General features: G+C 40.8%; 2 protein-coding genes across 2 annotated transcripts in view; one reads left to right on the top strand and one right to left on the bottom strand.

Annotated features, from left to right (window-relative positions):
- ADGRV1 (adhesion G protein-coupled receptor V1) overlaps nt 1-467 on the bottom strand; it is a 279,169-nt gene extending 278,702 nt beyond the window's left edge. The window contains exon 1 of the mRNA XM_086771404.1: nt 446-467. Within this exon, the coding sequence (XP_086627530.1) occupies nt 446-467 (22 nt within the window). The remainder of the gene's footprint in view (nt 1-445) is intronic.
- A 14,784-nt stretch (nt 468-15,251) lies between these two features.
- Nucleotides 15,252-19,405, top strand: LYSMD3 (LysM domain containing 3). Its single transcript, XM_010119655.2, has 2 exons — nt 15,252-15,698; nt 17,512-19,405. Exons 1-2 carry the CDS (start codon nt 15,432-15,434, stop codon nt 18,118-18,120), a joined length of 876 nt encoding a protein of 291 aa, XP_010117957.2. The 5' UTR covers nt 15,252-15,431; the 3' UTR covers nt 18,121-19,405.
- Nucleotides 19,406-19,678: the final 273 nt, after the last annotated feature.

Here is a 19,678-nt window from a genome sequence, read left to right as displayed (position 1 = left end):
CTTTTAACTCACCCTCCTTTGCACAAAATGCATTCACAGCTCCTCCACTTCTTTTATTTTTGCTTAATCTAAACGGTCAAATTAATGTTTCGTGCATTTTTGAGAGCTAAAAATTGCCAGCTAGGACACCTCAGACTGAGTTTCGTCCTGATATGATCCCCTGAGAACAGGATTTTCCATTGGAAAGACTATTGTCTCCACCTGCCCGGCTCTGCAGAGCAGAAAGAGGAGCTGCTGGCGCAAGAGAAACCTTAGCAGGCTCTTACTATCCAGCAGCCGCTCAGGGGTGAGAGACAGGCTCGCTGTCTGCCGCTGGTTAAACCCTGTCCCTGCTGCAACAGGTGCTGCTGGCAGAACCCTGGAGCTGGACAGTGAACACCTCAGCCGCTGATACAGGATGCCTCCAAAGCAACCACCACCTCAAAGAGAGAGACAACAAACCTACCTAGACCCGGGGACATGGACATCCGCGTCTTCTGGACTCAGCCAGCCGCCTGCACGCTCTCTGTCACTCACGCATTATGCATTCCCCTCTCCTACTCCTCCCTCTGCTCCGTGCAGCGTCCAGCACTCTCCTCCCTCTCCTGGTTCCTGCTGCCTTCCCACTGCTGTGGAGATAAAAGGGGGTGGGATGAAAGAGGACAAAATTGTTTCAAACCCCAGGAATTACCCCTGTGTGGCTTTAGTTGAGACAGAGCTAGCCCCTCCAGTCACTGCCTCAGCGGTTCTTCCACTTAGCTAGGACTGCACTGTTTTATTACTAGATGCACAAAACTGGCAGGTTTTATTAGTGGATTATGACAGATTTTGGATTCACGGCCTTGGCTGCACCAGGACATGCAGCTCATCTTAATTCACAGCTATTCAGCGCTCAGCAGAGAGCTGAAACAATTTCCAATCATAGACCAACCACTCTGGAGTTGGTAATTTCTCCAACTAACATCAAATTCACATTTTATGCTCACCAGGATCCCAAGCAAATCCTGAGCCATGGCAGAGATACAAGGACACAAAGGCAGCTCTCAGATCTTACCAGTGTTGGCCCCCACGCTCCCTAATTCTCCCAGTTAATAGTAAACAAGTGTCAAAATTCCTACTTATCCAATAAATACTGATGCACCTAAGCCCCCAAACAGAGAAAACATTTAGTTTGGATGGGATCTCACTTAGTCACAGCCTTCACTATATTTACAGAACTTGCGAGATACCTGCTAGAACTTACAAAGCGGAAATGCTATTGTAAACAAATGCAGCAGCAGCAGCACAAGTTCATGTAGCAGAATCCATTAACATTCCCACACTCCCTGCACCCCTCACACAAAGTCAAACTATTCTGTGAAATTTTTAAAAAGCATCCATTCCAGCTCCATGGAAATTCAACTCCCAGTACATTCCTAGTCTACAGCAGTAACCACATATCAGGTACTTTGACCTTTCTGGATTCTGTTTGGTTTTTTTTTGTCCCAAATCCTCAGACTATTCTGCCAAAACAGTACTCCTAAGTAGCTGGAAAAATCATAGCTCTGACACAACTTGGTCCAAAAGCAACGTAACAACCAAGATGCTTCTAACGTGAAACTTGAAGATGCATTTTTTAAAATCCCATATTATTAGTACTGAACACAGAGAATCTATTTTAGTACATATTAGCATATAAGTATGTAGAAATAAACCCAAATATAACTCTAGCCTAATTTTAGATATTAATACCCACAGCTTTATTTCACAGACAAAAGCATTTACAGAAAGGGAGGAGGGAAATGTGAAGCACAAAATAGGATTCTGCCCTGAATTAATGATTTTTACCTGTGCTGTGGTTTACTAAGACGTCATGCATTTCAAATGAATTTATTTGGACCATATGGAAAAGCAACCACAGTGACAGAAACCACAGAGAGGGAAACACTGATTCTGCTAAGACTAATATAATATTTGCATATAGAAGGAAGAAATACAGTGCAGAAGTATTAGGGTCAAAAAAAGTGACAGGATCCATAAGACTCCATGCCTTCTGATAGCGTTAGCCTGGTCACTACATCAATACTGCATTGAGTTATGGTGATCACAATTTGGGAATAACGCAAACAAATAAGAAAAGGCAAGGAAGATGCTAGAGAATAATGAAAGGTTTGAAAAATTACTAAGTAAAAGACTCTAAGACTTCAAGAAGTATTTTGCTTATAAAAGTAAAAGTGATGTTTCAAAGTAGAAGGCATTACATGTAACACCAGCCATCCAGTTTAACCTAGTCATGTAGGACAGGGTGAACTGCTGGGTAAGGGAAGAGTAACTGACATCATCTGCATGGACTTGTGCAAAACTTTCGACGTTGTCCTGCACGACATCCTTCTCTGTAAATTGGAGAGATGTACATTTGATGGATGGACCACTTGGTGGATAAGAAATTGGCTGGATGATCACACTCAAAGAGTTGTGGTCAACGGCTCAATGCCCAAGTGGAGACCAGTGAAGAGTGGCATTCCTCAGGGGTTGGTATTGGGACAGGTGCTGTTCAACATCTGTGTCAGTGCCATGGACAGTGGGATAGAGTGCACCCTCAGCAAGTTTGCAGATGACACCAAGCTGTATCGTACAGCTGATTCACTGGAGGGAAGGGATGCCATCCAGAGGGACCTTGACAGGCTGCAGAGGTGGGCCCGTGCCAACCTCATGAAGTTCAACCAGGCCAAGTGCAAGGTCCTGCATGTGGGTCGTGGCAACCCCAGGCAGAAATCCAGGCTGGGTGGAGAACAGATCAAGAGCAGCCTCGAGGAGAAGGACTTGGGAGTGCTGCTGGATGAGAAGCTCAACATGAGCCGGCAATGCGCCCTTGCAGCCAGAAAGCCAACCAACATCCTGGGCTGCATCCAAAGAAGCGTGGCAAACAGGTTGAGGGAGGGAGTTCTGCCCCTCCACTCTGCCCTGGTGAGACTCCCCCTGCAGCACTGCGTCCAGTTCTGGAGCCCCCAACATCAGAACAACATGGAGCTATTGGAGAGGGTCCAGAGGAGGCCATGAAGATGATCAGAGGGCTGGAGCACCTCTGCTGTAAGGACAGGCTGAGAGAGTTGGGGCTGTTCAGCCTGGAGAGAAGAAGGCTCTGGGGAGACCTTAGAGTGGCCTTCCAGTACCTCAAGGGGGCCCAGAGGAAAGCTGGAGAAGGACTCTGGACAAGGGCATGTAGTGACAGAACAAGAGTAATGGCTTTAAACTGAAAGAGGGTAGATTTAGATGAGATACAAGGAAGATATTTTTTACACTGAGGGTGGTGAAACACTGTCCCAGGTTGCCCAGAGAAGTAGTGGATGCCCCATCCCTGGAAACATTCAAGGCCAGGTTGGATGGGGCTCTGAGCAACCTGATCTGGTTGGAGATGTCCCTGCTCCTTGCAGGGGATTTGGACTGGATGATCTTTAAGGTCCCTTCCAACACAAACCATTCTATGATCCTGTGATCTTAAAACTTTTAAGAGGTTCTTATTTCTCTCCTCAGACTAAATAGGGAGTCCAAATGACTATCTTAGACTACCATCTAACATTTAGATAATGACATTAGGTTAATGTTAGGTGAGATGAATCTCTGGATTTACTCTGTATACAGCTACAGAGAAAATAATGTTGATAAATAAAAATCTGCCATGTAACAGATAATAGCATAGATGATGTAATATGCAGACACAAAAGTAGACATTAAAAATCAGAATAAACTGCAGTTCTTAAAAGTGAAGGAAACAATCCACTAGAATGACTCATCAAACATTATAATAAAATCTTTTTTTAAAAAAACAGAAGTGTACTTTTTCTTCTAAAAAGCTATTCTGTGAACCTAAAAGGGATTCACGTAGATGTGCATGACAATCTGTGTTACATATCTGCTTCTTGCAGTAGTCCACTTGTGCTTATTTACGAATATTTTTTTTTTATCAATACTTTATTATCCATTATTCCCATGCACCAGCTCCAATGTTTCTGTACTGAAAAGGCAGCAAGAAGCAGTCCTTCAAAGGCCCATACTACTAGGTGGCAAATTTTGCATCAGGCAGAATTTAATGTATGAGCATGAGAGATAAGTAGTATGTTTTTCAGTGTCATACCATTATCATTTTTCTATCTCTGCCGCACAATCTAGATTCCATACTGCTTCTCCTCTCTGGATCAACAGGTGGAAAGGACACTTGAGGTATAAGATTATTTTTTATCTTTTATTCTATAATGTTGTTTCAGCTTATGTAAATTACTTTGTGTTGTCCTTTTGTCGTCCAGTTTCTGTGGAAATTTTGGCTCCCAACAACAACTATCAAGCTGCCTACTATCAGAGGGGCTGTCCTAATGGTCGTCAGTTCTCAATTACAGCAGACCTGAGCATATTAAGTGTTGCTAATTACTGAGGAAGAGTGAGAACTCAGACTTGGGATCACTGATGGCTACTTTCATGGAGTCTTTCAACAAAACTGCATTCAGAGCCAAAATGACTGTAGCTTTTGCTACTCTCTCCTACTCAAGACATGCACAGTACTCCATGTTTTCTCTTGATCCCTTAGGATTTCCAAATTACTTTTTAAAATTTTCATCATAGTACTCCAGAGCCTTTGCTTCCCTTTGTTGCAGAACAGGACAAGATAGAGGTCCCATGGGATTTTGTCAGTGGTGGTCCTCAACCAACTGGAATGTTTGTGATTGACATGGGACACTCCACACGCCCTTCTAACAACTCATCGTGCTGCCCACTCAGCACGCACACCCCTTACAAATGTCAGGGACAAACAATCAGGCCTGGTATCAGACCTACAATAGACCTGGCATTGCACAGAAGTATGCCTCTCGGTCAGCCTTAACTTCTCTTTTCAATAAATGCAGTAAATAAGGTGTACTAAGTACACCCCCTCAATTCTTCGTTTGTTTGGATTTCCTTTGTTTTGAATTCATTGAAACTCTGCAAGTTAAAAATGGCTCTGCTGCGAGTAAACCAATATTGAAAGTAGCAGCAACAGCATCAATGGTCTCCAGTTTGTTTGTTTGTTTTGAAATCTTGTCTTTTCCCTTTATTGGCATCATCTGAAAGGAAAGACCAGAGAAGAGGGAGTTAGAAGAAGAAACAAATCCCTGAGAAGGAAAGCAGGACTTACAGGAGCAAGAAGAAAAAAAAATCCAAACAAAGGGCTTCTGAAGGGAGTATTTTCTCTTCTTGTTTACATTTTCGTTTCTATTAAGGAAGATTTTAGTGTTGTATGAAGGCCATTTGGTTTTCAGTCATAGGTATTGCAATCTTAATCTACTACTATAAGAAAGCAAAAATAAATGCTGATAACATTTTCTGAATATCCATAAATGCCCCTAAAATTGAGAGTTGTTTTCACCTCTGGCATCCAAGGTTTAAAATTCTGGACTAAACACTTATTTGGAAGCAAGCAGCAAACAAGGAGATTCTGAGAATTTTGAAATTTCAGTCCTGCACAGATTTCCATCTATTCATTAAGCATGTGCATAGCTTTTTCATAGATCAACCCTTAATTACATCAGAAACAAATTAACTTTACTTTTTTCCTATTTTATTCGTGAATCCCTTCCAATATGACACAACACTTCAAAAACACATAACATCTACCAGACACTGCTATGATCAGTTCTAGTGTATAGCAGAATACTGAGGCTGATCTTGCTCCTCTCTTCACAGAGTATTTCTTGTAAGAAATTCACTTGTTTATGGTGGTTGGGTTATTTTTAATATGTGGGTTTTCTTTGAATGATGGTCCATGGTGAGCATTTCTGCAAGACGGACTGTTTTTAAGTATTTTATAGAGCACCACAAGGACTTATATTCTTCCCTGTGCAGCTGCAGTTTGACATTTGACTCTGTAGGGATAATTGTTTCCTTGGCTGATATCTCGGATGCATTCTCCGTGTTCTTTCTTATTACTTCTTCTCAATGTGATTCACACTGGAGAGCCGATCTAACCGGCAGTGTTAAAAGAAACAGCAGTCAGAACTACAGAACATGACTTCAGTAGCATAGTCTTCAGGGAATATGCTAAAAGAGACCAGAACTGACCAAGACTCACACCAAAGAGGAGTGTTCACCTCAAAGCTTGACTAGTCTGTATTACCAGGGTTCTGACCACTATCCCATACCAGCTTATGATGAAGGTTGAGTTGTCTGTTCCTGAAAATGTCAAATCAGGACTACTTCCCTGTTGCCATCTAGCTGCTCTGGAGACTCCTGTCCAGCTGCCCCATGCTGAACATATGCACAACCATGGTCAGGTATCACATGATGCCTCTTCAGTAGTACCAGGCGCTTGCACTGCTCCCTGAACGGCTCCACATCCTTCTTGATGAGCTGGGAAAGCTTTAATATTAAAATCTTGATTTGACTGCATAGCTTCCTGATGAATAAGCAAACACATGCAAGAAAGAGCACTAAGCAGACAAACAGACACAGTACTACTCATCTGAGAATGACTGAATGACAAAATTTGAGTGTTATGCTTTCTGACTCAGTGGTTTATGCCGGACTGGCTGATACACAGATGTATGTAGATAAATTCAGGTTTTGATCATCTGTTTGTCAGAGAAGTCCAGGATTTAAGAAACTGAAAAATGAGAAATTCCAAGCACATGGTGCTCTTTTTCAATGGACAAACATTAACTTGTTTGTGCTTCCGGTGACCAGCTTGGCAAAGGTAAACGTTTTTATGGAACAGCTTCTTACTTGTATACTGATAAAGCAGACTGATGTTAATATTTTTTTAAAAAATCAAAGTATTCCTATTATCAGGAAAAAAACAAATGTTCCCTGGCAGCTGCTTATGAGAGGTAGCTATATTTTAACACACATTACAGCAGAAATACTATTCATATAATCAGAACCTTTTTATTACTGAACTTAGCTACACATTTGACAAGACCTTCAAAAAATGAGATGACTTCTAGGAAATGTTAATTTAGATATGTTCAAGTGTAAAAACCTGAACAAATTAATGAGAAAATAACTTATTTGTTTCTACCTCAGATTTGGTTGATCAAGTTCCAGCATGCAATTTTGACACAACTTCTGTCATTTTTTTGTCATTATAATGGCACATAAAGAATGCCATCTCTGAAGAGACAGTTTGGTCTTACAACGTTCAGTGGCTCCTTTCAAACCACAGTGGACGCTTGCTGGCTTGTAGGTCACATGGAGAAACAGCAGGACGAGAACTTGGCAAGGATTGCCTGCCTGCTCCTCTTGTGCAGTTATTGTTGCGAAATAAAGTTGCAGTCTTGTTTCTTCCAATCAAGTGTGTCCAGTTCTTCATTTGCAGCATGTCACTGACAATGTAGATAGTATGCAGCAAATCAGAAGCTTTCTCATAAAACATCCAACAAAACACACAGCTTCAGAGTATGTCAAGCACTGCAAATTCTAAAAGAACTCTTACCAGAAGTGCATTTTTCTGAAGGTGAAACATAATAAAAATATTAAAAACTCTCCATAACCTCTTGCATCTAGATTGCTCTTTATTTCAAAGTCCTCTAAAAGTATTTAAGATGAATAAAGATAAAAGCAGAAGAGTTCCAGCTGGTGCATATAACATCACTTGTTTTCCCAATTCACAGGTAAGTATTTTGTTTTCTTCCTTTCAAATGAGGAAAGAACCTACTTGGAAAAACAAGCAACTTCCGTTTTTCACCTGAAGAGCTGACTCTTCTCTGTTCTGAAATTCTTTAGGTGAAATGTTGAAGCATTTGCTCATTTGTTGCTTACTTTTCCCCCTTCAGATGAAAGGGATATTACTTGAGTAAATGTGAAATTCAGTACCCACAATAAATGTAAGCTTTCAGTAGAAAGCTGTAAGGCCAGAATTTCTGTCTCAGAAGTAACTATCCTCCATCTTCATGAATTTATTTTCCTGGCTGTGGGGAATCCTGGCATCCATCCTTGCTGTAAAATTGTGTCTACAAGGGGCACTGGAACATCTTAGTAGTCTGATGCTGAGACAGTGATCCTGGGGACTGACAAGCATTGTAGAAGAAAAAAAAACACAACAACCTAAAAGCTAGCAATACAGAGGATAACACACGCTCTTTTCAGAGTTGGTCTGCAAGGGAAAAAGATGAACTACTCTCAATACAGCTGCTTTCAGTTTCATTTACACTTTGTCCTGAACAAAATCTAAGGCCTTCAGGATTTCCTTCTCTTAATGTAATACTTGATCTGCAATATTTTAAGCTAATGAAATAACTGCATGCCATTACTTTTGACTATTTTTTTAAACGTGACATTGATTAAGTTACGTGCTTATTATGTCCCTCTTCCTGACACCTGAAATCTGAGTATATTAGATGCAAGGAGACAGAAAATCAAAATGCTTAATTATGTTATACTGCAAAGCACCCTAAAACAACTGCACATAAAAGTTCTATCCACGATTTGTTATTAATTACCTAGTTACTGGAGAAGTCCGTATTGATGGAGTTACATCCCTTGATATAAAAATATTCCTAGAAAAACATAGCTTATGTAACACTACTGTGAAAAACACTTCCACATAGCCTTTTAATTTATGGCATTCCAAATCAAAAGCGAGAGGTGGTTCAGACAAGAAATAAGAACTTTCCATGAGAAAGTGATATGCGACGGAGAAAGTACTGAAATGCATGTTTAGGGTATGCAGTATAAATCAATAAAACCCATCTTGTTTAAAATCTGTATAAGATCAGCTAACTTGATCTTTTAAAGTTGTTTCCCGTCTATGCCCACCATGTGTGGTGCTTCCCTGTGGTTTGTTATTTTACTTCAATGGCAGAGGGAGGAAACCAACAAAGCTCAGTAACCATACTGCATAGCACAATGTAACCATGGAAGCATTTGTCCACTTGTCAGCGCCCCTCCAGAACGATTCGGCCATTCATCTCATTGAATCAATATTGAAGCTTTTAAGATTTATTACTTGAGGGTGGAGGAAAACTAATAAAACAAATTCCTTGTTGCTTCCCATTAAATACATCTTGTCTCAGTAGGCATATTAATACCTTGTAAACACTTTACTGATGTCCTGTGGGCTACGTTACTGTCTCTCCTTATGGAGGGATTTCTTGTAATGTATTTGTATTAACATGCCTGATACTCAGTGAAAGAACTTAAAGGTTTCTGACACATTCTGCTGTCCCGTATAGAAGCTGAATTGAATAGAAAGACAAAAGTTTTAAGAAAACGGGAGTGGAGGGAATCCGTTTTAAAATTCAGGGAAATGCTCCAGTTATGTCTATTACTTTCTTATTTCTGTCATAAACTGGACATTTGAAACCATACTTTAAATGCTTAAAAAATTGAATGGGATGATTTATTTTACAAGTACTTTCATATTTGTTAAAATACACTATAGTTATCTAAAAATGACCCACAAAGGTAAATCTGAAACTAGCATGTTTTTTGTATGAAAAACAACCATTTCTTAAGCTCTATCTGATAAATATTCTAAATTACAGCTAGTTATACTATATTATAAATTATTCATTCTTTTAAATAAATTTTGTACTGAAAAATTGAAAGAAAGCTTAGCAAGATGTTTGAAATTACAGTACCATTACTATTCCAGTATCAGGACCAGACAGAACTAATTCAACAGTTTAATTTGCAGTTGCTTGCTATTATAGGTGAAAATTGAAGACACCTTAAACAGACAGTTCAAATATTTATCAATATAGCAGGCTGTGAGTGGTGTACCTGCTCATATATTAAAGCTTTTCAAGACTCTGAATCAGATCCTTTACTATGAGATAGTCTCCCTGCTCCTGCTCTCACTCCCTTCTACTATTCCCTCTCCCTGTTCAGCACATCCCACTATTCCAGCCGTGAGAAGCTTAAAACAAAGGATGAAAGCAATGCTAGGATATTCCAGACAACTCCCTGCCTATAGGCCTCTCTTTATGTGGGAAGAACAGTAGAAGGGCGGAAGAAGAGGCTGCGCAGTTGACAGATGCAACTGCAATCAAGATGCAACCATACCGACCTAGCTGTGCCAGCAGTATCAGTACCAAGGAGGCCAAAGAAGGCTTCTGCCACAGCTGAAATCCCAGCGCTTAAAAATACCGTATAACATTCAACTCCTTCCTCTGGCAGGAAAACTATCAAAATCCTTACGCTTTTTATTTCCAAAATTAAGAAGAAGAGTTTACCAGAGCGACAAAAAGCTAGTATTGTACAATCAAGAAAACCAAAAATTGAATAAGCCTGCATCTTGGTGCAATAGTATAGTAAAAATTCAATCAGAAACAAAATAAAACAAAACAAAACAAAACAGTATATAGGTTATGGAAAAGGGAACTAGAAAGCAGACATTTTAAATCACGCTGTATAAATTATAGAAGAATAAAGAAATAAGGGAAAATCACTGGGTTTGCAAGACAATTACAAGTGTAATAACCATATTTTAAATATCCGTAACAATCAATTCCAAAAATACAAAAGGAAGTTTAGACTGACAGCAAACCTAGCCAAAATAATCTAAAGGCCAATGTGGGATTTCATCTACAAGAAGGCAAAAGGAATGAATGGAATAAATATGTGATCTTATACAAATAGTGTAATTTGGTTTAATTCTGAAAGGTTATAAATTTGAATTACAGTAATTGTGCTGGTATAACACAACTAAATAGATGGAGGACTTACTTTTTCATCACATTACCATAAAGACTTAGTGCAATGCTAGTAAGTAGTGCAATGCTGTAAAATGAGTTTAAAACTAGCTGGTAGATCTCAAAAACCATTCTCAAAAAGCGGGTTATGAACAAAATATAAATTTCATTATAAATAAATGAAAATATTTCTATTATGTAGTTCAACAAGGGTTACAAATAGATCTGCTGCTCCTCAACACTCTCTCCTTGTATACAAAAATCACAACTGGATGTTTGTGATGTCAATATTAGCAGAAAAGGAATTTACAGTACTACAGTGGTATGGCTCACCCAGTAAGCTGATTCTATTAAAACAAGTCATGTTAACGCTGATGAATACCTTCAAAGTTAAAATAGACGTTATACCTTACAAACGATCTTCTAGATTGCTTTCATCTGAAGAAACTCTGGCAGAGAAGCAGCTCTCCCTAAGTCTCCAATGTCATCCTGTGACTGTGAAAAAAAAAAAAAAAAACAACAGAGTTTGTGTGACCTTCAGATACACCAACAGTAGATTAGTGACAAGTAGTTGGCGTGGGAGAATCGTTTATCCTTATATGTAGCACTAATGGGGCAGATATTTGAAACTGCATGAAGTTCTGGTGTCCACATGGTAGAAACAATGCTGAAACCCAAAAAGGATGCAAACAAATCAAATTCCCCAAAACTGAGAGCTAGAGAAAGCAGAGAGCAAAAATTAACAAGCTCTGAATGTTTAGTTCATTAAAAAAAAAAAAAAAAAGAGGGAAAGACTTGACTACAGTGCAAAAATTCCTTCAGAGAAAAAACAAGATAAGTGCTGAAAAGGTTCTTTACTTTCAGCGGGGAGAACATATAAAAAGTAACAGCTATTCCCAGACTTAACTACAGATTCATCCAGCTAAAACCGGAAGGAATCTATGACAATCCTTCAAAAGAAAGAACTTCAGTTACCACACTACAGAAATACTGACTCATCAATAAAGGTATACAAATAGGAATTCAGAATCTTATAGCAAAATCCATTTGTGGATACTTTGAAATAAATTTTCAAGAGGCTATACTCCATTTTTGCATACTGTCTTTACTGTAACCAAATGGTTTCACCGGCAGATTTTCCTATTCAGAGGATACCTGAGCTGAGCAAGATAAAATGTAAATCAGAAGCAAATATGCAGTTCTGTGCAGATTTTTGAAAACTAAATATCAAACAACCAATGCACCCTACTGGCTGTGTTATGGAAAGTACACAGCATATTTCTATTATGAATACGTATTAAATTTAAATAAAATTAATTTAAAAGTAACCAGTTTGTGTCAAGTAACCAAAGGGAAGCAGCAAATACATGAAATATCAAATCGGGAAGTAACAGTCTCCATCCAAAGATAAATTTTCATTTATTCTCATTAAAACCATTAACAATAATAAATTAAACAATTGAATTTTGTGGCCATTGTTAACCCATTTTAGGGTGAAATTGTTGGAACCTTGCTAAGTAAAAAGGGTTTCTGCTAGTTTTGAGGATCGAGGCCCAGTTTACAATACTTACAGTTAAACGTATATGTGCAAATATTTCCACTGAAGAACAGACTGCTCTGCAAGTGTCTGCAGATTTACCATTATTTGTTTCCTGCATACTTTTGTAGTTCTTAAATAGCTCCTCCTATTGCATCTTCCACATCTGCCAGTCAGACACTGCTTAATAACATCACATGTCGTCTGGACCCCATTGGAGCTGCAGATCTACCTTGACATTACTGTTTCCTACAGTTTTATTACCATTCCCAAGCACCAAGCAGGGAAGCAGAGAAAGACAAAGCCTGCATATTTATTTCTGTGTGAATGTTTTAATGAGTCATAGCTTATCATGTCATCCAAGCCATTAAACATACATTTAGGTACTCAGCACAAGATACCTAAATGTAAATCTAGTCTTGTGGTCCCGAATCACAGAATGACTTAAAGATTTATGAAAACAGTGGTGCACAGGACATGGATATAATTTCCAGGCAGAAAGAATATATTATTTTTCCTTCATTAAAAATGACTAACAAGTTATATCAGCCCTCCAACATCTCCTTTACAGTTCCTTTCTATTAATTCCTTAAGATCTTTTTAATATTCCTGTGTGTACGCCTAACATCCTAGCTCTGATCGAGACAGAAGACTAGATACAAGATGCCCAAGGGGAATGTGGTAGAGATCCCCGCAGCTGCTCTTGGAATGTCATGGAGTGATTAACACTGACCCTGTTGCTCATTGAGAATGCACTATTAGGATATGCAAAGTAACTTACATGGGGATGGAGAAAGGCTGTATTCCTATTAGCATTCATGGGAGCTATGCAGCTACAGTCTTGTTCATCAAGTTTGGAATATACCCTTTTGTTATTGATGGGAAAATGTCACTGGTTACAAATGGCTACACACAGGGGTGTAGCGGGGTCAAAGCAAACTCCAATACTCTCTTTCCCCCTCTAAGGCAGAGTGCTGCTTCAGCAGTTCTTTTTTGACCTGATGGTACACCTCTTTAGATAAAAGAAACGGTGAAATTCCTTGTCCTGACCTCTTCTGCAGCCTCACCACCCAAAGATTAAAGAAAACCTCCAAAAGGATATGTCATTAAGTATATGATGGGACAATCATCAGACACTGCTGCAGGCAGGACCGCGTATGAAGTCTGCCTTCAAACTCCTCTCCAGGTCCACCCACGGTTCTGATGGGCCTCATAAAACCGTCTTTCAACAGCATGAATAGGGTCTGAGTCATCAGTTTCCCAGCTACAGACAACTACAGTTGCTTCACTTCTACTACTGAAAGCTTCCTTTAAAAAGCAAAACAAAACTGGTTGGTGCTGCAGATATTTTTTGCAGATGTGGCATGGCACCTCTTAATAGATGGAATTCTCATTCACTAAGCTGTAATCATTGTTCGTCAACTTGAGATCCCACGAGAAAACTTTGGGTTTATGGGAAATTAATTCACTTTTGTCAACTTCAGCATTGGTCTTGCTGGAAATACAGTTGGCAGAAGATTGAATCTACTTGCATTTTGGCATCCCCAGAAACACACACACACACACAAAAAAAAAATCATTCTGGGAGCCCTACAAGTACGTTCACACATTTGATGTGTAATCTGACAATCCAAGCTTGTCTCTGCTGTCCAGCGGCTTCTATGTCAGGCTGCTGAATCTAAGGCCTTCTGTGCAGCTACATTAATTAGCACAAGTTGTGCATCTGACCCATGACAAAATAGCAGGCTTATTTCTGAGCAGGCTTTGACTGGGAAGGTGCTGTGAAATGCTCTGAAGAAAATAAAATATCCCCAGGTAGGCTCCTAAACGGTGTAGAAAGCCTCCTGAATTGTAACAAACTTTGGTTTGAGGGAATTCTAATTACACTTGGCATCTACAGCAGTATTTTAACAAATGCAGAATACATAAGACTGAAAATTAGGTTATACTAACTGAGCCCGACTTCCTGCTGTAAGTAAATCCCACTTACACATTAGTACTGTTCCACGCTTCACCGGAAAGGGCAGCAATCAGACCAGTCCAGTCTGGCCAGCTCGTATTTTATGCTTACTGCTGACTACTGCGCCTGAGCATATCTGTATTCTTTCATGCAAACCTTCTCTTACTGACAATACAGAACTTCTATGCTCTTGAAAGAGCATTTATGCTGAAATGTACTGCATTTCTTGTGGATGCTATTTGGCCAGATGCTATTGGCCAGGATGCTATTTGGTCTGTCTGTACCTAGACAGACTTAGAAATACTTTAATTTCACCCAATCCATCCCTCATCCACAATAGAGCACTATTTTAAGGTAGATACTTAATTATATATATTTACACTTTAAAATAAGCCGAGGCACAAGAACACATGGCACCCTGATAGCTTATTTTACAATGTCTGAAAATGTGGCTTCAATCTTTTCCCAGTTCTGTGGGTGTGAAATCTGACGCTGAGTAGACCCATGCAATCGTTGGCTCTTACATTTTATGTCTTCAGATTCAAGTTATTATGTTTTCAAAACTACGGTTGTGAAGGAATTCTGCCTTTGTTAATACCAAAGACGTTTCTAACCTCTTTGGTTGTTCAGGAAAAGTCTGAAAACATCATACAACAAAGCTCAAAAACAAAACGCAAAAACAACCTCCTTAAATATCCACGGGGCTTAATTTAGGATTTCTCTCGTCATAAAAATACATCAGTATGGGCCGAACACCCCTACCTCTGCAGCACCAGTCCTGAGGCGGGCGGGTGGGGGAGGGAGGGCGGGAATAAAGGGATAAAAGGCGGGAAGGGATTTAAAAAAAAAAAAAAGAAAAGAAAAGAAAGAAAATAAACCGCTCGGCGGTGCAGTAAGAGGCCGGGTAGGGCTAAAAGGGACACAGCCTGCCGCTGAGGTGGAGCCGGGGGGTGTCCCTTCACAGCCCCGGCCGCGGCCCGTCGGGGGTGAGGGGGGGCGCGCGGCCCCCCCGGTGACGGCCGCTTCCCGCCTCCCGCCTCCCGCTTCCCGCCTCCCTCCCCTCGGCGGCGGGCCCCGGGGGAGGCGGCGCGCGGGCCCTGTAAGGGCGGGGCCGCCCTGCGGACGTGGCGGCCGCCATTACAGAGTCGCCATGAGGAGCCGCGGCGGCGGCAGGTAAGGGACGGTGTCCCGGCGAGGAGCGGGGCTCAACCGGCTGCTGGCGGCCGTCGCCTCGCCGGGAGGGAGCTGGGCGGAGCGAGGGAGGGGATTACGGAGGTCGCCACGCCCGCCGTCTCTCCCACAGAGCCACCCGCGGAGAATGGCGGGCAGGGGCGCCGGATGCGGCCTGCAGCCGCCGGCCGTAGGGCCGCCGCCGGTCGGCGGTCACCTGTACCCCATGGTGATCGCGGCGGAGAGCGAGGGGCCGGAGGAGGAGGGCGGCGAGGTGTCGGAGCTGCGGCCGAGGGGCAGGGAGAAGGTGCGGAGGAGCGCGTCGAGGGACCGGCTGGATGATATCGTCCTGCTAACGAGGGACATCCAGGAAGGGGACACGCTGAACGCCATCGCGCTGCAGTATTGCTGCTCGGTAAGTCACCGGCTGCTTCCTTCTCCCGGGCCGGAACCATCGTGGGGGTTTGTGTGGAGCCTTAATTCCACTAAGGGAAGCGGGGGGGGGGAGGGGGAACAAAACAACTGTGTGGTTTCGTTTTAAATCCTGTGGGGAGCTCTCTGCCCGCATGCCCCGAGCGTTCCCTTCTGCTACACTTCAGCTGCTCAGACCTCCTTACTTCTCCCAGCTGAAAGTTCTTAAATTAGTCCGGTGAATGTCCTTCCTACCCAGTACTTTTGGCTGGCCAGTTCTAATTAAGGCAGAGGCTTAATTAGTACTCGGTTGATGTCAGCCCATGCATGTGTCCAGTTTTAACAGGAAATCAGCTGTGTGTGTTGGTGGACTGCCTGCCAACTGCAGTTTTCAAGAGGTCAGATTCAGAATGCTTATTTACAGAAGGCCTTTCTGTCATCCGATTTTTCAGGCAGAAACAAAATTTGGGGCCTCCTGTCGTGAGCTTAGGTACCAAAGTCACGACATAACTGTTTCATAATCATGATAGACTTTAGCCTCATTAACCAATTCCTGGCTTCAGAACCCACTGCAATTAGGTATTTTGAGCAGGCTTGATAGATCAGGCCTCAAATAAGAGAAAATAACTGAGTTGTGCTCTTTCTTGGGAATTCATGGAGAATGTGGAAAGAGTGGTCTGGGGCTTTAGGCAGAAAGCTTCACTGGCATTGTGGTGGAATCGCTAATGACTGGGGCAAATGCTGCATTTGTCAGCCTTTTATGCTGGTCTGATTTATTCAGCGTGGTACACGTAACAAGTGCAGTGTCACAGGAAGCGAAACAAGGTTACAAGGTTAGTGCAGGCAGTAGGCACTGATTGCCCTAACTTACTTTTTCTGGCCACATCTGTGTTATAAGTGGAGCAGTCACTGCAATAAGGGTCTCTTGACTACCTTATTTTCTGTATGTAACCTCTCCTGAGATAGATCTCCTCCTAGAGAGGACGGAAAGGATCTGAAGTCAGGTACTGTGCATCTTAAAATGCGGACAGTTTCTGCAGGCTTTCCCCGTGTTGCAAAAAAAAAAAAGTATTGATTTTTAAGTACTTCATTGTGGTGAGGTTTGTGGCTATGCTTGCCACAGTGAAGGAGTTAGTCTCAGAACGAAGCTGCTAATTCTCCAAGGGCATTTAAATCCTTGCAAAATATTTCATGTTAGACTTAAAATCTGAACTCAACTGAGAGCAAAATGAGGTTCATTTTGAGCAAGAATAGGGAAAGGGGTGAGCTGACTTGAGGAGAGAAGATGACAGCTTTAAGTTACACTTGGTTTCTACCTTAGCCCCCAGAAGCAGGAGTATCCACACCACAGCTGTGGCTAGATGAATTAGAAGTTCATAATTTTTAATATTCCTTACTTGTAAGTTTTCAGTTTAATTAAGAACTCACAGTAATTTATTTTGTTCGACCACACTGAGGTAAAGTTGTCCCTTTCATTTCACAGCGATAGTTGCCACGGGTAGGTGAGTACCTATTAAGTGAATATATGTGCGTGAAGTCACTTTCAGTCTTCTTGCCTGAAGTGAGGAGGTTTGTTACCTCGTGATTACCTGCTTGCTTTACCATTGTTCAGATTTGGTCTTTGACCTCTTCTCACTTCATACTGTTTGAATGGGTATCGGTTTAAAAAGAGAGGAAAAAATAAAAAAAAAACCAACAAAAAAAGGTGCTGCCTTTGTTTCCTTAGTGAAGAATTCTGTTTCTCAGGGATGTAGTACTCTTAAAATAGTTTCAGTTCAATGGAGCTTTGATATTTAAACTGTTGCTCTTATTTTTAGGTTGCAGATATCAAAAGAGTTAACAACCTTATCAACGATCAAGATTTTTTTGCCCTGAGGTCTATCAAAATTCCAGTGAAAAAGTTCAGTGTGTTGACCGAAACACATGTCTCTCCAAAAGGAAGACCACTTCTTCGGCCTGCTCACTGTTCCCCGGAAGTGCAGGAACTGTCCCCTTCTGATAAATTCTCTGCTAGTGAGACTGCTGGCAACTTCTTAAAAGAAGTGGATCGAGATATAGAAGAAATCGTGAAGTGTAATGATACAAAGAGAGAGAATCTTAATGAAGTTGTTTCTGCCTTAGCCGCCCAACAGATCTGTTTTGAAACTGATGGTAAAACTAAAAAATGCAAAGATCCTTACTATGGAGCAGACTGGGGTATAGGATGGTGGACAGCTGTAGTGATCATGTTGATTATTGGCATAGTAACTCCGGTTTTTTATCTCTTGTATTATGAAGTGCTAGTGAAAGCGGATGTCAGTCACCATTCTACAATGGAGTCTTCCCATTTGTTAGTCACAGCAGCATCACATCAGAAACCAATAGAAAATGGAATAAATCCAGCGAATATGATAAATGTTAATAATCAAGGAGACCTTCAGCCTTAACAATGGAAAACCTCAGGCAACTGTTATTCACAGACATGTACCATAGCATTAGATAAAGGAGAAACCACAGAATGCAAAATGCATCTGGAACGCAGAGAAAATGTGTACTGGTGTGTGACTTGCCTTTATGGGCAGTGTTCCAGTTCAAGGATATTTCTGTGGTTCATGTGATCTCTGAATATGCCTGAGACAGGAGGTTTTAATGCAAGATTGGGATGTAAATTAAGGTATAAAATTGTCTCTGAAGCTTTGCACTTTTTTTTCTATTTTCATAGGCATATGTTTTTTAATTAACGATGAAGTGAGAAAATGTAGCTTGAACTAACATGAGGAGTCTCACTGTACGTTTTACAGCCCTAAAATGGGCATCTGGGGATATCTAACTTTTAAACATTTTAAAGTATTTATAGAATACATAGTACACTTGACATTTTAATATCAGGTTTACAGTTGTCAGTTAAAACTGCGTTCTCATTATTTTATCTAATAGAATAAGTTTTTTTTAATAACCCAGTCATTCCATAATTAATTGCCACTACGAAGTTCTTTTTTAAAAGTTACTTTTATAGAGGTAGTAGCTAATACTTAAGCTGGAATCTTCAAATCTTGTGCCTGTGGTCAACCCATTCTTTAGTACTTCTCAGTGCAGGCAGTAGGATGATTTATTTTCTATGGAAGTGATGCTGTGCCTCAATACAGTCTTGCTGAAACTTGGCATCCTTCTGTGGTGTCCTACTGGAAACTGACTGGACTGGAGTGCACTTCTCATCTGGTCAGCTGTGTACGGCATGAAGGCAGCACAGATGTGTGGCACCTTGCTGTGACTGCTTCAGTTGTCTTTATTTTATGCTAATGAATTTTTTTCCTTCCAATTACCAGTTGAGGAGCAACTGTTTCTTGAGACAGCAATCATGTGGGTACCGAACATGCTAATAGTCATGTGCTCATGAACCTCAAACACTAACTTTTTCCTGAAATCTGCTAGAAAACTTCAAATGAGGTTTAATGGCTGCTAGTAATAAACCTAAATTGCAGCAGAATAGACCAGTTGCAGCTTCAGACTTGTTCTTCATGTAGTAGTGTATTCATCAACCACTCTGTTCTTTAATGTTTCACTTGGGGTTTCATGAACAACCTTGTTTTTTCCCTTTTTTTCTTTCCCTACCTGAAAATGCTACAAGATAAACAAACAAAAAAAAAACAACCCTGGATTCTTCCTAGAGAAAGAAGGAGGTACTTGTGTACTCAAAATATTTTAAAATAAAAACTGAGATGCTGCCTGTAACTTTTTTTTTTGTTACATTTGCCTTGTAGAGTAAGATTTCCGTTGCCCTGTTCAAAGTACCATTTGTTACCAAAGCCCAAGATAACTGACATGAATGGGACTTACAGAGAGAAATGGAACAATATCACTATCCTTTAAACTACTGTTATAAGCTTTCCTTTGAGTGTCTTGAATAAGTATATACAGTATAAAAAACATGATAAAAGTTAATGTTTCCTAACTGTTGGAGGTATTCCAAACTGCTTTATCAACTTAAAATTTTGAAAGTAAAGA

Source organism: Chlamydotis macqueenii, chromosome Z (genome assembly GCF_036417535.1).
Source record: "Chlamydotis macqueenii isolate bChlMac1 chromosome Z, bChlMac1.mat, whole genome shotgun sequence".
Lineage (NCBI taxonomy): Eukaryota > Metazoa > Chordata > Aves > Otidiformes > Otididae > Chlamydotis > Chlamydotis macqueenii.
The sequence above is the reverse complement of the archived record's forward strand: the minus strand, read 5'-3'. Positions and strand labels throughout refer to the sequence as shown.